The sequence below is a fragment of the Perca fluviatilis genome, chromosome 5 (genome assembly GCF_010015445.1).
Source record: "Perca fluviatilis chromosome 5, GENO_Pfluv_1.0, whole genome shotgun sequence".
NCBI classification, from domain to species: Eukaryota; Metazoa; Chordata; class Actinopteri; order Perciformes; family Percidae; genus Perca; species Perca fluviatilis.
The window spans coordinates 26095839-26109441 of NC_053116.1; the positions used below are offsets into that span (position 1 = coordinate 26095839).

General features: G+C 38.9%; 2 protein-coding genes across 3 annotated transcripts; one reads left to right on the forward strand and one right to left on the reverse strand.

Moving 5' to 3' along the window:
• Positions 1–486: 486 nt before the first annotated feature.
• Positions 487–5558, reverse strand: taf10 (TAF10 RNA polymerase II, TATA box binding protein (TBP)-associated factor). Its single transcript, XM_039801277.1, has 5 exons — positions 5165–5558; positions 4647–4804; positions 4023–4087; positions 3683–3797; positions 487–798 (listed from the first exon to the last, which is right to left on the reverse strand). The coding sequence occupies exons 1-5, from the start codon at positions 5295–5297 to the stop codon at positions 709–711; spliced, it is 561 nt and encodes a 186-aa protein (XP_039657211.1). The 5' UTR covers positions 5298–5558; the 3' UTR covers positions 487–708.
• A 1251-nt stretch (positions 5559–6809) lies between these two features.
• On the forward strand, positions 6810–13506 carry zgc:154075 (uncharacterized protein LOC556929 homolog). 2 transcript variants are annotated; one of them, XM_039801279.1, is made up of 14 exons: positions 6810–7020; positions 7349–7457; positions 7854–7938; positions 8065–8138; positions 8228–8287; positions 8611–8718; positions 8942–8998; positions 9146–9276; positions 9444–9498; positions 9847–9939; positions 10052–10186; positions 10898–10999; positions 12729–12890; positions 13113–13506. In XM_039801279.1, exons 1-14 carry the CDS (start codon positions 7007–7009, stop codon positions 13239–13241), a joined length of 1314 nt encoding a protein of 437 aa, XP_039657213.1. In that variant the 5' UTR covers positions 6810–7006; the 3' UTR covers positions 13242–13506. The 2 variants fall into 2 exon arrangements, with proteins under 2 accessions (XP_039657213.1, XP_039657214.1); XM_039801280.1 differs by having other exon boundaries at positions 7356–7457.
• Positions 13507–13603: the final 97 nt, after the last annotated feature.

A 13603-nucleotide genomic window follows, 5' to 3' on the forward strand; every position in this document is an offset into this window, starting at 1 on the left:
TCAACAGTAGAATACCTACATCTGTCCATAAATCCCATTCAAAAACGTTTACTCCTGTTGACAGGACAGTCAACCTGTACAATTAATAATAGTAATCTGGTTTAACAGAATTTTCCCTCTATAGCAATTAAAAAAATGTTAATCTGTCTTTTTTTTTTTTTTAAAAGATCATTTTTGGGGCATTTAGCCTTTAATATGCAGGACAGCTATAGACAGGAAAGGGTGGAGAGAGGGGGAAGACATGCAGCAAATGGCTATAGGTCAGACTTGAACCCTGAGCTACTGCGTCAAGGACTGAGCCTCTGCATATGGGCGCCCACTCTACCAGGTGAGCTACCCAGGTGCCCCAAATTATCCTAATAAGTAACCAATGTTTATGGAGTACATTTAAAAAACAGATTTTTAAACAAGTGCCCTTAAGTCTGCAGAATGTCAGAAAAGCACGTTCACTAGTGTTGGACAGATTTAACATTGATCTCACAGACATCAAGGTTTGGAAAGGGTTTTATTTTCACAATAAAACGTAATTATACAATTTAACATAAATCAAAAGGTGGCTCCACAAAATCAAAAGACAAAGTGATTAGAAAGATTTGTCAAAGCTGTACTAAAGAACCGTGATAAAAAAAATAAATGTGTTGACAGACTCTAGTGGGTCAGCAGAGAGATAAAACTAGCAAAAGCAAAAAGCCTTAAAGAAAGAAATGTTTATGTAAAGTAATATGGTTTCTTCACATTGACGCCATATTCAGTGAGGGCAGGAGTCAGGTCCTCCATTGTCAGAGTGTACTTCTTATCCTATATATAAAGAAGAAGAAAAAAAATAAATAAATAAACATTAACTATCTAGAACAACATGATCAGAGCACATACAAACTACACAGACATGTATAAAGTACTAGAGACCCAGACTTGAGTAAAAGTACAAGTGCTCTTTCAAAAAAGTGAATTTAGTTGTGTTGCCCGTTCACAAACTTGTCCTTTTTCATGAATATTTCCCACCACCATCAATTCCAAGTATTCCTAATGGCTTGAAATTTTACATTTGCATTCGCATGAACTGGGGTAGACGCTCCCATATTCATGCGCCATCTTGAAAATATGTTAGCCAGTAAGGGACATACAGGACATACTGCTCCGCCTTTCACGTTTTCTCTGTCACATGATAAACTCACAGGTGCTGCTAATGCTGCTAAGGGATATCGTAGCTTCCTGGCCCTGGCGAGTTTGAAGAAGGAAACATGGGGGACCACACATATTCAAAATCTAAATTTGAGGAGGAGTCTTCTTCTTCGCCCAGAAAAAGAAAAAGGATATTGAAAAAAGCAAGTGACCGGCTTTTTGAAGCGTGAAGGCTACAGTAGCTGTAATACGTACTTTGAACTGTGTGGTGCGAGAGTTGATTGAGATATATGATCTCAACACTAGATGGGAGAAATTCCTACACATTGGACCTTTAAGCACCACACTTAAGTGGAAGTACTAAAGTATTCAACATTTTTTGTACTTAAGTATTGCAAGTAGTTTATTTTAAAATGTACTACTCAAATACTGAAAGTAAAAGTACAAGTATTGTGTTATGTAGTTATTAAAGAAAGCAGTCAAAAGTTTGAATATCATATTGTTTATATTATTTCAAATGTTTAGCCTAAAGTAGGCCTGTCCTTTACAAACACCAAAGCAAGTAAGCGCTGGGACTACTCTTCTGAAGTGATTTGAGAGGGAAATTAGGTAGTTAAATACACTGGTTGACTGACATGACACCATTGTAGCCTATTCATATAATACTATCAATCCAGGCTAAAGTGAATGATATTAATAATGTATGCATATTGCTTCCTCTAAATTTTAGGTTGTGGTCGACTAGCGGGGCCTGCTTTGGTCGCGGCTCCGAACCGTAACGTTAGTTGGGACCTTTTCTTTAGGCTACCTATATTAGCTTTAGCCTGACCGGTTGCAGCTTTCTGTGGTGAAAAATGGCCGGGAGATGCAAATGTGACATCATAGGATTGCCATTGACTATTTATACCCGCGCTGGTGCTCGCGACACTAGTTGCAGTCTTCTCCTAAACAACAAAAAAGGTAAACAACGGCAGAACTGGCAGCAGAGTTGCCGTAAATGCTTCGATTTGATTCCATGACCTACTTCATCGGATCAAGCCTTTCATTCACCATAAAATGACTCATCTTAATTGACCCGTTTTCAATGTTGTGTAAAATGTAATAATTTAAAACGTTGGAACAAGCAAAAACAAAAAAGGCGTAGAAAAAAAAAAAAAAAAAGTCTGACAACTAGGCCGTATGTTTTTTTTCAAGGTTGACGGGAAGACAACACAAGGGTTAACCCAGTAAGTTTACCAGAGAGACTTGCAGTCACTCTGAGAGTCCTGGCATCCGGTTGTCGGCGAACTCATTCAGACCTCCTGTTTCTGCCTTTCAGCCGTGCGACCTCTGCTCTCGCGCCATAAATCCAGACGCGCCGGCAGGATATAACGCCATTTTGATGTCACGATGGCGTGCGTGACCTTGGATGCAGCTAGTATACCGTACGTTCAACATTCCGTCACATACACTCGTTGCCCACATGACCACCTGTCTTAAAGGGGAAGGGTCGGCCAGTAACAATCATGTAAAAGGAGAACGGTGAAAGTTTACTTTTCTATCAAGCAGCAAAAAAGTTTAAACATCAACATCGCAACGTCCTGCGATGTAACAAAATATCGTGCAGCCCTAGTAACGATGCAGCACATAAAAAAAATATAAAAAATGTATCGGAGTAAAAGTATTAAACTCATTGAAAATATGTACTGAAGTAAAAGTGTAAGTAAGAGAAGAAAAAAATAATACTCCAGTATAGTACAGTAGTGAAGTAGGTCTACTTCGTTACTATACAGTACAGGCCAAAAGTTTGGACACACCTTCTCATTCAATGTGTTTCTTTATTTTCATGACTATTTACATTGTAGATTCTCACTGAAGGCATCAAAACTATGAATGAACACATATGGAATTATGTACTTAACAAAAAAGTGTGAAATAACTGAAAACATGTCTTATATTTTAGATTCCTCAAAGTAGCCCTTTGCTTTTTTGATAGCGCTGCAAACCCTTGGTGTTCTCTCAATGAGCTTCATGAGGTAGTCACCTGAAATGGTTTTACCTTCACAGGTGTGCCTTGTCAGTGTTAATTAGTGGAATTTTTTCCCTTATTAATAAAAAAGCAAAGGGTGGCTACTTTGAAGAATCTAAAATATAAGTCATGTTTTCAGTTATTTCACACTTTTTTGTTAAGTACATCATTCCATATGTGTTCATTCATAGTTTTGATGCCTTCAGTGAGAATCTACAATGTAAATAAGTCATGAAAATAAAAAGGAAACGCATTGAATGAGAAGGTGTGTCCAAACTTTTGGCCTGTACTCTACATCTCTGAAGCTACATCGGTCACCATCTTCTAACACCCCCTTTTCTCCCCCTCACATACAGCAAGCAAGCAAAGTTTATTTATTTTAAGCACAGATTGTAAACGGTGTAAGGAGGATTTATTTAGGCAGGTAAAAAGAAAATTACAATAATCCATACTTAGTGGGATAAAAGCATGCATTAGCAACTCCATCCATGTCAAATATTGTTTGGAAGTGTTACATTTAAAGCACATGTTAAAAATGAGAGAAACACTTACCTTTGTCTTACTCCTTGAGCTTCCTGAGGCAGTGCCCTTCATTTTACAGTACTGCAGCGCATCATTGGCAATGTCTGAGATAAACTTCTGAGAAGCAAGGGAAATCAGACGAATTCTAAAGAAATGAAAAAGGAAATCCTTGTTGTAGTTTTTACATAGCCAGCATGTATGTATGTGTCTGTCTGTCTGTCTGTCTGTCTGTCTGTCTATTATGGGGGGGGGGGACACACATAATAGTAATTTAAAAAACTAAATACAATGATAAACGGACTGCTTTTACATTCACACAATCATCAGTATCGGGCAGACACACTCACACTGAAGTCATTGTTGCACTTACATTCTTGGATCAGAAGCCTCAAAGCCAGCCCGGTTGAGGTAATAGCCTGTCACTGCATCAGGAATCTGAAGAAAAAATAAACTAGCAGACTTCAACTTTTGGTAAAGATTCACATAGCCTACTTTTACTGCACTACGGATACTTATTTGTAAAGAAAAAAAAATTGGACAGACAATAAAAAAGTATTAGTGTAAATGTCATTCAGTAATGATCATCCAAATGAACTGTTTGCACCAAGGCAAATTATTCAGCAGTGCTTCTTTATGGCAATATTAGATTTAAATGATTTTTGCATCAATTGGATTGAGCTCCTTGCTTTTAAGCCAAAAACAGACATACTGTACCCATCTCATTCATATATATATATTTTTTTTTGGATGATGGTGTTAGAATCTAAAGTGGCTACACAGTCTGTGTGTACAGGGAGTACAGCAGGGGACTCAAAACACTGCACGGGGGTGCTCCAGTGTTAAAAATGACATAGCTTACTTACTTTTCCATGTGAGATAGGGTGGTGTGGAGGATGTGTGCTATGGTGTAATTTGTGGTCTTTCCAACAACGTGTCTCTATCTGTGAATCCAGCTTGAACAACATTACAACATGACTGACAAAACTTGACTTACCGTGGGAGTGTACTCTTCCAGCTGCATAAGAAAATCTGCCAGTGGCATGGTGGAGAGGGCAGGCTTTACATCTCCATTGGTGATGCCACCAGGAACATAGACACCGTTGGAGACAGACGAGTCTGCTGATGGTGTCACCATGGCCGCTGAGGCTGAAGCTGTAATACAAGTGTTTGTATGTATTTATTTTGAATTAAAGAAACAAAAGTGTACACCTGTCTCGTCCATTTCATAAATAATGAGGTTGCAGTTTGTACTTCTAGTAGGTTTTTTAGCAGTACTGTATTGCCTAAAGAAAGGTTGCTTAAAGTCCAATCCCCGTTTGCAGTTTAGTGTTGCAAACAAATCCAAGTCCACACATGATGATGCATGACAAATGAATGACGTACTTGCATATATACTGTGACAGGCAAAACAATCATCCATCTTCAGTAGAAATAAACTAGTTATCTATGTTGAACTAAGTGTTGAGCACCACAACATGCACAATAACATTAGTAAAAGTCACATAACGTTACCATTACTCGTGACCGAAGGGATGCTGCTGACGTTGGTTGTTGTATTATCATTTGCGATACAATTACTTGAAGTTGAAGACGTCGTTGATGACACTCCAGTTGTGACAGACTGATTAACGTTGTCAATATTCATGTTAGCGTTAGCTAACGCGCTAACCTTGGCTAGCTAGCACAGAAAAAAAAAAGTCAAAATATGCCCAAAAGCACGATCCCGTGCGAAACAGCTCTATGACTAGTTCGCTGCAAAACACTGTGTTATGAAGTACAGCTATTTTTGTAACTTTGAGGATATTTAAATCACAGAATCAGGCGCTAGCTAGCATCAGAAACGTTTGTAGCTACCTGGCAGCAGAAAGCTAACCTCACGCTGCGCTGCAGACTGCATGATATATAATCGCGTCATGTGACCCATGGACGTGTGGCTCTGATCTGACGAAGGTAGCCGAAGATTCCCGAAGACCCTCTTAAAACATGTACTTCGTTTGGAGAGCATTCAAGTCTAACTTGGTACAGAGGGGTACATACAGGTCCCAGAGTCAATAACCTTATCTGTTAAAGATAAAGCATATTCTAAATGTATAGTGGCCCATTTCACCCACAAGTTAAAGAAACTAACAATAAGATAATTAATAAAATGAATCCAACAGCTGCGGGGGAGACGACTCTCTCCAGTATTTTGAATTTGTACTGCACTAAGCATTACTTATTTTTATTCATCTGTTTCCTTGTCTTCTTCAAGGCTGAATATTATATTCTTGTGTGTATTTGATTGAATGTACATCCTCTACAAGACGTTGAATGCTTATGTAAGTTCTTCAATGTTCAATAAAAATATAAAGTAATTACCTTTTGTCATTTAACTTTTTTTTATGTGATGTTTTTGTATATGTGTTATACGGTTTTATGTGTTCTATATGTGGTGCTGTGCTATGGAAAGAAGGGGAAGATGTGTGGAAATGATTATCCCTATGGAACAATAAAGACTATCTATCTATCTGCTAACTGGTCATTGTGATAAGTGAACCTAAATTTAACACCTCTGTTATTATTAAACACGAGACAAAATAGGCCTACATAAGAAAAAGAACAACACTCTGAAGATGTAGCTAAAATGCTGCCTTCTGGTGCTGTCGGAAATTTGCAATAACATTGGCGCAACCTCAATTTTATTTCTATCATGTTTATGGGTTGCCTAAATAAAAATGTTTGGATTGCGAAGATCAGATTGTTTCAGAGTCTGGCTAATATATATTTTTATGTCTATGATCGCTCCACCACGCGTTAATTTCATAGACGTTAATTTACATTACTGACTGACGACTAGTCCGTATGTCATATGACTGCTGTGGCAAATGTGACATTGATGCAACCATAGACTGTATGTCTATGGACGCAACCCAAACTCTCCACCAGTCAGAATTGATTGCTATTAAGGGTAAGAGTCTTTAAACTCCAGCCGTCCAGTTACCCAATATGGATGACTGATAATCTCCATGTGTATGAGTTCGGGGAATTATTCCCCTAACATGTTTCGATTTTCAAACAAGGAAACAACAGTTTACGAGGGACAGTGAAGGGCCTCGTGCACATTGCACACTGTAGGGGGCGTTACGCCACTTTGTGAGTGCTTTGTGTTTGGCTTTTTGTTCGAAGAAGTGAACCACCCTGCTGCTGTCATAGGCTGCTGCGTTCTCTTAATACATCCATGGGCTGCTGTCGAGTCAACCAAACGCTCACTGGACTCCGATGTAGACGTCTCGTGACTAAATAAGACCAACGCGGAAGACACACACAAGGTTTTGACAGCTGGATGACTGTAAAAGTAATATATACAGTCATTGTATGGGACAAAACAGGTACTGAAGCAAACAGCCATGTCATAAACTGATCAATATTCATTACCAGAAACAATGTTGTTCATAAGCTACCAACTATCTACTTTCATATAATATGTTAGTTAGCGCATTTTGAAGGATATGTGTTTAAATTGTTAATGTAGTCCACCTTCAAATGATGGCTAATTAACTAAATGTAGTGAATAATAACCCAGATACATTACACTGAGTATGATATGTCCCTGACAGGCACTGTAGACTGTATCAACCTCTGGCTGATGATTGACTGGTGTTTATTACCTTAAGGCATTGTGCAGGTGCGTCTACAAGCTTTGGTTTTGTGTTCAAGTTTACAGGGTGCCAGAATGACTTCCCCTGTCCGTGTCGTCGTGGTGGGAGCTGGCAGTCGAGGGGAGATCTACTCCCAGTATGCATCTGTCCACCCTGATCGCGTTAAGGTCAGGAGAGGTTGCCCAGCAGCCTGGTCTTGTCAACAAGGAGGCGATTAAGTAGTTGTGGATTGTGTTCTTATTTGACTGAATTAATAAAAACATATGCTGGCACCTTAAAATCTCTGTGAAACAAATTAGGAGATCATTCATTGACAAGAAAGAAACATGTAAAGTATAATAGAAAGGTTTATGTCACGATACAAGTAGATCCTCAAATCCATGTTTTCTGTAAAAATATATTTTAATTTTGATCATAATGGTTTAAAAAAAATACAGGACTTTTACCCTTATTTTTCCTTGCTGTATTTCTAAATACCTTTTTTTCCACCACTGTCCAGGTATTAAGTTGTAATTCTTAACAGAGCACTTGTCCATTTCATTAACTCAACTTCACCATTTCAGGTTGTTGGAGTAGCTGATCCAAGGAAATTTGCTCGCACTAAACTTCAACAGCAACACAAAATTGTAGATGAAAACATATTTGAAGGTAAGTACTTCAACAACGACACAAAATAGTAGATGAAAACTTATGAAACCATAAAGAAAAAAATGCAGTGAATTGTTTATATCTGTCTTGTACTAAATTATTGAATGCTTTTTTTTAAAAAACTAGACTGGCACAGTATAGTTGAAAGAGAGAGGTTTGCAGATGCAGTGCTAATTTGTACTCCAGACCGCCTTCATAAGGTAAACATACATATTCTAAATATATATATATGTGTAACTCTTTTTTTTTTTTTTTTTTATTAAGTTTTAAACTAGTTTGTGTTCCCTAGGAACCTGCGGTGGCCTTTGCAAAGAAGGGCTACCACATTCTGCTGGAGAAACCAATGGCAGTGAGTGTTTAGTAAATAAACATAAACCATCTTAACATAGAGCATAACTTTAATCTTCATTTGGCTGTTAATGATCCTACATATTGATTTTTTTTTAACAGTAATTTGTTTCTTGTTAGTTTGTTATTCTGTAAAAAAAAAAATCCTTTCATTTCAGATTATTGTATATTTATTTCAAGCACATTGCAAACTTCAGAAAATGAACTATTTTGTGTCAGAATCTGAAATCTGAAAACATTTTCTCTGTTGCTTTTCCTTTCTATGATTGCATTTGTGTGACACTCATGCCTGCCTTGCACACCAATGTGTTCACATGACTCCAGACAACTGTTGAAGACTGCACGGCGATTGTGGAGGCTTGCACTCAGAGTGGCGTGATGCTATCAGTGGGTCATGTTCTTCGGTATGATCCCGTCATCCACAAGATAAAGGTGAACATTTTCTGTCACACTTTTTGTGAAAACACAGTTTTGACACTATAGATGTAAAATATGGTACCTTTTAAAAAGTGAACCTGTAATTTGAGTTTAAGGTGCAGCATATTTTGGTTGTTTCAATTACAGAACATAAACTATTTCTCACACTGAGGGCAAGTGGTGAAGAAAATCACAAAATCCAAATTTGAGTTTTACCTTGATTTGTTTTTCCTTCTAGGAGCTGATAGATGCTAGAGTCATAGGCGATGTGATGCACATTCAGCACTTTGAGCCGGTACGAATTTGAATAGAAGAGAAATAAAGACTAACATCCTCAGGGCTCTTCATTAAACCCATTCATTAAACAGTAAAAGTATTTCTGCTTTTTTTTTTATTCAAGGCATACCTGTTACAGATTAGACTTGTCAACCTCTTGTTCCAGGTTGGATTTTACCACTTTGCTCACTCATTTGTTCGGGGGAACTGGAGGAATGAAGCAGAGAGCTCTTTTGCTCTTTTGGCTAAATCGTGCCACGACATCGACCTAATACATCACTGGGCTGGACCACGCAGGTAAACCATCAGGCATCTGGCAATGATCAACTCCAAGCTTATCTGATGTTCAGAAGTAAGATGCAGTTAACACTTTTGTTAGTTTTCAGTTGGACAGGGTTGTTTTCTGTGAGGTTGTTCTGTTTTTCCTAAGAATAATCATTAACTTTCCTGTTTTTACTTGACAGGTGTGTGAAAGTGTCATCATTTGGATCTGTCAGCCACTTCGGAAAAGAAAACAAGGTCTGTGGTCTCTCCATTCCAAAATGTAATGAGTTGGCCCATGCAACACCCTTCCACCACATTTCATGAAAATCGGGCCAGGAATTTTTGCCCTAATCCTGCTGACAAACAAACAGACCGAAAATATAACCACCTTGGCATAGGTAACCGGTAGCCACTGCAGAAATAAACTAACTATTTTCGTGACAGCAGATAATATTACAACACTTAAATCCCTTTCAACTTTCAAAGTTGTGTGTTTGTGTCATTAAGATGTATTACATCCATGACAGTTCTCTGCATTATTGAAAACAGAAATGTCTATACTAAGCATGAATATGAAACGTGACTTTGCTCGTTATTTGTCAGCCAACAGGTGCTGGAAATCGCTGCCTGGATTGTTCAGTAGAAAAAAACTGTCCATACTCAGCATGCAAAATCTACCTGGATAGAGTAAAACAGGTTAACATTTCAACCAGTTATCTATTATACTTTACCATCTGTGAACATAATACTTGCTGTACATGGTTTTCTATTTACTGTATCTATGTATATGTGTATGTATGTTCGTTAGGGTCACACTGGCTGGCCTGTATCAGTCATATGTCCGAGCTCGTTCCCAGACATCGAATCAGTAACTGAGGCCCTGAGGACTGGACCATATGGCCGCTGTGTCTACGAGTGTGACAATGATGTCTGCAGTAACCAGGTCAGAAAACACCATAACACACCTTAAAGGTCCCATGACATGGTGCTCTTTGGATGCTTTTATATAGACCTTAGTGGTCCCCTAATACTGTAGCTGAAGTCTCTTTCCCGAAATTCAGCCTTGGTGCAGAATTAAAGCCACTAGAGCCAGTCCCACAATGAGCTTTCCTTAGTATGTACCATTTCTGTGTCTGTAGCTATTGAGGAGGAGAGGGGGGGGCAAGGTGAAGAGTGGGGGTGTGGCCTTGACCAACTGCCACTTTGCTCGTTTGAAAGCCATGTCTCTCTCTCATGGGTGGGCCAAATTCTCTGGGTGGCAAAGCAGAGAAAGGGGGAGGTAACCTTTCTCCTTATGACCTCATAAGGAGAAGATTCCTGATTGGCCCATCTGAGCTTTCATTTTCTCAAAGGCAGAGCAGGATACACAGGGCTCGGTTTACACCTATCACCATTTCTAGCCACTGGGGGACCATAGGCAGGCTGGGGGAACTCATATTAATGTTAAAAAACCTCATAAAGTGAAATCTTCATGCCATGGGACCTTTAAGACATGGCTCTTAATCTCCATGGATCAACATACTGTGCTATTCCACTGTAACACATTAAGCTTCATTGCTGCTGAAATAAAACTTCATCATTTCTACTGATATTTTAATTAGACTGCTGCTAATTCCCTAATTTGACGTCCTGTTTATCTGTTCTGTTTGCCCAGGTTGTTAACATGGAGTTTGAAGGGGGTCTGACGGCAGCCTTTTCCATGGTGGCGTTCACCGAGGAGCTGTGCAAGCGAAAAACAACCATCTATGGCAGCAAGGTAGGAAGTGGAAGGAATGTGCATTGCAAAAAAGAAAAGGGAAAGAAATGCTAATAATGAAGATACAAGAAATGCTACCAAGAAAGGAAGCCAGCAGGAAAAATATACAGCCACTGGCATATTCAGCTACTGGCTCACAAAAAAAATTAAGTAAGTAAAGTAATTCTACCTAAAACAAAAAAAGGTGTTTATACATTGTAGACAGAAAGGGGTGAGAAAATCAAATAGTAGTGTTCCTACTATATCATGGTTTGACCAAACAAAATCCTATTGTGATATACTGTATGTTAGGGGTGTGCATTGGCACTGCCCTCACGATTCGATTCGATTACGATTCACCAGGTAACGATTCGATTCAATTCGATTCTACGATGCATTGCGATGAATCCAAATTCTACTGCACACAACAAGGCAAATTTTTCATCAGTCATGAGGCAATCAGTCAGATATCCTGTTAAGATTCAGCTGAAATTTCATGCTTTTTGGTCTAAACGACATACCCAAATTAAAAGTGGTACAGCTCCCACATACTTTGACACTCTGGGGTGTGCCTGACATCATTGGAAAGGAAACACACTCAATTGTTTTGTTACAAGTGTCAGGGTGATTCTAGGCCTTACTGACACAGAGTTACAGAGGCTAGAATGGAGGTTTTTTATTTCCGTCCAAGTCATACATCTGTAAAATGATCAAAATAAAATACTGTAAACACATCTGGTGATATACAGATACACCCAGGCCATAGCAACATGTCCCAGGTTATTATAGAAAAAATCCAGATGCCAAAAGACTCAAAAATTGATTTTTCTACAGAAATGTCTGTCCGTTTTGCTGTCATCGGCTTGTCCGCTTTCATTGGCCATATCAGAGGCAAACCTGAACGGATTGGCTCATATGAGATGTCTATCAAAAGCTTAGAAGCTAGAGAATTCGATGACGCCCACTTTGAGCATGTAGCAAGCTGGGCAGAGAAGCTAGCGGCGATAACAAGTGCGGAAATGGAAAATTGTTTCGCGTTTTTCCCTTGTGATTCGGCCAGAAACTTCAACATTGTGAGGCGAACAGATCGTTTTGGAATATAAAGCTTGGATATTACATTTCCTTGGACTCTTGGGGATTTATGAAAATCAAGTTTTGGGCAACAAACCACTTTGTTGCTTAAAGGACAACGAAAACAGGTATGGATGCACTCTCGACAGCTGCGCAGATTATGGCTGAATTGTTTTATTTTCTGTTACTTTGTAACAGTGGTGTAACTGCTATAAATCATCTTATGCTTTGTATGTGGGCTTAAATTAATCATTAGAGGCTAAGCTTTCAATTGGTGTGTATATTTGGAAGATTTAATGCTTTAAAGTTATAAAAACGCTAATGAGTGGAAGTTTTATCGATGTTACAGCGACGCAGTGTCCCTTCAACGGGACAGTGATCCTTGAGAGGATATTGAACATGTTGCTATGTGTGTATTATCACTCTCCTGTATCTTTGATACAGAAGTAATTGAAACTTTACAACTTTATTGTCCACTCAAGGCCAGAAAATAAACAGTGACATAATCGATTATGGCACTTTGCTGCATCGATGCTGAATCGTGCATGCCCCGCATTGCAATGCATCGCCGAATCGATTATTTTTGTCACCACTACTGTATGTTGCCTAGCTCTAACTCTGCTTCTGAGATGTATGCTTCAGTTAAATACAGCCTATATAATGAACTGTGTCTTCACAGGGGGAGCTGTCATGTGACAGCCATGAGATACGCGTGTTTGACTTTCTGACCCAAAGATCCACAAAGCACACGGCACACAATGACGCCCCCAGGCAGTTTGGCATGAGTGGACACGGTGGAGCAGACTACTACCTTATGGATGCCTTTATTTCTGCTGTGGCAGTAAGTTCTTATAAATACTTTTATTTTGTCAATGTATAGTTTCCTGTTTTATTTTCCCCTTGGCCAACTCCAGAATAAACTAAATTGGCTGTTGAACAGCATTGATTTATGATATATGAATATTCCCTGTATTGAAACACTGACTGTGATGGTTGATTAGGTGTGTGTGTGTGTGTGTGTGTGTGTGTGTGTGTGTGTGTGTGTGTGTGTGTGTGTGTGTAGCAAAACGATCCATCCCTGATCCGTGCAGGTCCTAAGGAGACGCTGCTGAGCCATTTGCTGGTGTTTGAAGCTGAGCGTTCGCGACTGGAGAGCAGGGTGGTACACTGTGGTAACACTGGCCAGAGCTAGACACGACATGACATTAAACCAATCTCACCTTAAAAATCAAACACTATAATGAAATGGACAATGAAACTCCTCTTGCTTCTGCTATCAACTGAACTCAGGGCAAAATTGTGTAATGAGGCTGATTGTTTAGTTCATATTGTTCAGGGAAGTGTGTGTATGTGTGTGTCTGTTAAGTTAAAATTAAAGTATTTAGTAATGTTTTTTGATAGAGTAGTGTCCATGTAAAATATTCTCATAATTTCTAGTAAAAACTGTGTAATTTAAATTGTCTTTGAATCATTGTTTGCTTTTAATGTCATCCCACACACAATATGAGTTTTCCCCCCTGTGTCAGTGTGCAGAATATATTTCAGGATATTCAT

Coding starts and splice junctions, on each gene's coding strand:
- zgc:154075 (XM_039801279.1), top strand. Junction 10,187..10,897: donor ATGATGTCTGCAGTAACCAG/GTCAGAAAACAC, acceptor CTGTTTGCCCAG/GTTGTTAACATGGAGTTTGA. Junction 12,891..13,112: donor CCTTTATTTCTGCTGTGGCA/GTAAGTTCTTAT, acceptor GTGTGTGTGTAG/CAAAACGATCCATCCCTGAT.
- taf10 (XM_039801277.1), bottom strand. CDS start 5,297: ATGAATATTGACAACGTTAATCAGTCTGTCACAACTGGAGTGTCATCA. Junction 3,798..4,022: donor GAGGCTTCTGATCCAAGAAT/GTAAGTGCAACA, acceptor TCATTTCTTTAG/AATTCGTCTGATTTCCCTTG. Junction 799..3,682: donor GCTCAAGGAGTAAGACAAAG/GTAAGTGTTTCT, acceptor CTTTATATATAG/GATAAGAAGTACACTCTGAC.